The sequence below is a fragment of the Salvia miltiorrhiza genome, chromosome 2 (assembly GCF_028751815.1).
Source record: "Salvia miltiorrhiza cultivar Shanhuang (shh) chromosome 2, IMPLAD_Smil_shh, whole genome shotgun sequence".
Lineage (NCBI taxonomy): Eukaryota > Viridiplantae > Streptophyta > Magnoliopsida > Lamiales > Lamiaceae > Salvia > Salvia miltiorrhiza.
Window position 1 is genome coordinate 12,151,110 of NC_080388.1, and position 1,157 is coordinate 12,152,266.

General features: G+C 46.4%; 1 protein-coding gene across 1 annotated transcript; it reads left to right on the forward strand.

The window, feature by feature from the left end:
- The first annotated feature begins 316 nt into the window (after positions 1-316).
- On the forward strand, positions 317-661 carry LOC131008003 (uncharacterized). Its single transcript, XM_057934908.1, has one exon. The coding sequence runs from the start codon at positions 317-319 to the stop codon at positions 659-661; it is 345 nt and encodes a 114-aa protein (XP_057790891.1).
- The last annotated feature ends 496 nt before the right edge of the window (positions 662-1,157 follow it).

Consider the following 1,157-nt stretch of genomic DNA (forward strand, 5'->3'; position numbering starts at 1 on the left):
CATGAAAAAGAATGGGATCATGCACAAGGTGGAAACACCATATCACCCGCAGACCTCTAGACAAGCTGAGACAAGCAATCGGCAGATCAAAGGCATTTTGGAGAAGACAGTGCAGCCCTCGCGCAAGGATTGGTCTGCAAAGCTGAATGATGCCCTCTGGGCGTACAAAACTACCTTCACGCCTGGGATGAGTCCGTACCGCCTCATTTATGGCAAGGCTTGCCATCTGCCGGTGGAAATTGAGCACAAAGCATACTGGGCAATCAAGGCTGCCAATTATGATTTGAACTCTGCCGTGAAGCAGCGCACACTGTAAATGGAGGAGTTGGATGAACTACGCAATGAGGCATATGAGAATGCAATGATATATAAGGACAAAGTGAAGCGGCTGCATGATCGCCGCATTTCCCACAAGAAGCTCTATCCCAGAATGAAGGTGCTATTGTTTAATTCTAGACTGAAGTTGTTTCCGGGCAAGCTGAAATCTAGATGGAGTGGCCCATTTCTACTAAAGGAGGTGTTTGAGCATGGTGCTGTAGAGCTGTTTAATGAGAATACGAAGGAGAGTTTCAGAGTAAACGACCATCGCGTGAAGCCATACTATGAGCACCAGAGCCCGCCGATGGTGGTGGAGTCTCAAGCTCTGCACAATCCAGGCTGAGGATCAAAGCTGAAGTTGGGCTGGCGACTTTAAAACTAGCGCTTGGTGGGAGACAACCCACCGTTGGTTTGGTTTTAGTTTTAGTTTTTCTTGTTCCTAGTTTTTCATTTTTTTTTTTAGTTTTCCTTGTCTTTGGTTACTTGTTCGGTTGCTTTGATTCTGGGTGTTAATGTTTTTGTTTTCAGCGCTGCAATTCTACTCTGACTTTGCCGCCAGCGCAGAGGAATGTCAGCGCTGCAATTCTACTATGACTTTGCCGCGAGCGCTAAAAACTCCAGATCCAGATCTGAAACTTCATTCTGAAAGGACCAACGCTGACATTTATACTCCGCCAAGACCGCAAACCCTACTTTTTGCCGCCTCCCATAGCTCTTCAAATTTTCATCGCCAATGATCAGGAACGTCTTCGAACTCTCTTTATTTTGTGCCCTGAGGACATGGCTGTCTTTAAGTGTGGGGGTGACTTGTTTTGCTTATGCTTTCGATTGGGCAATTG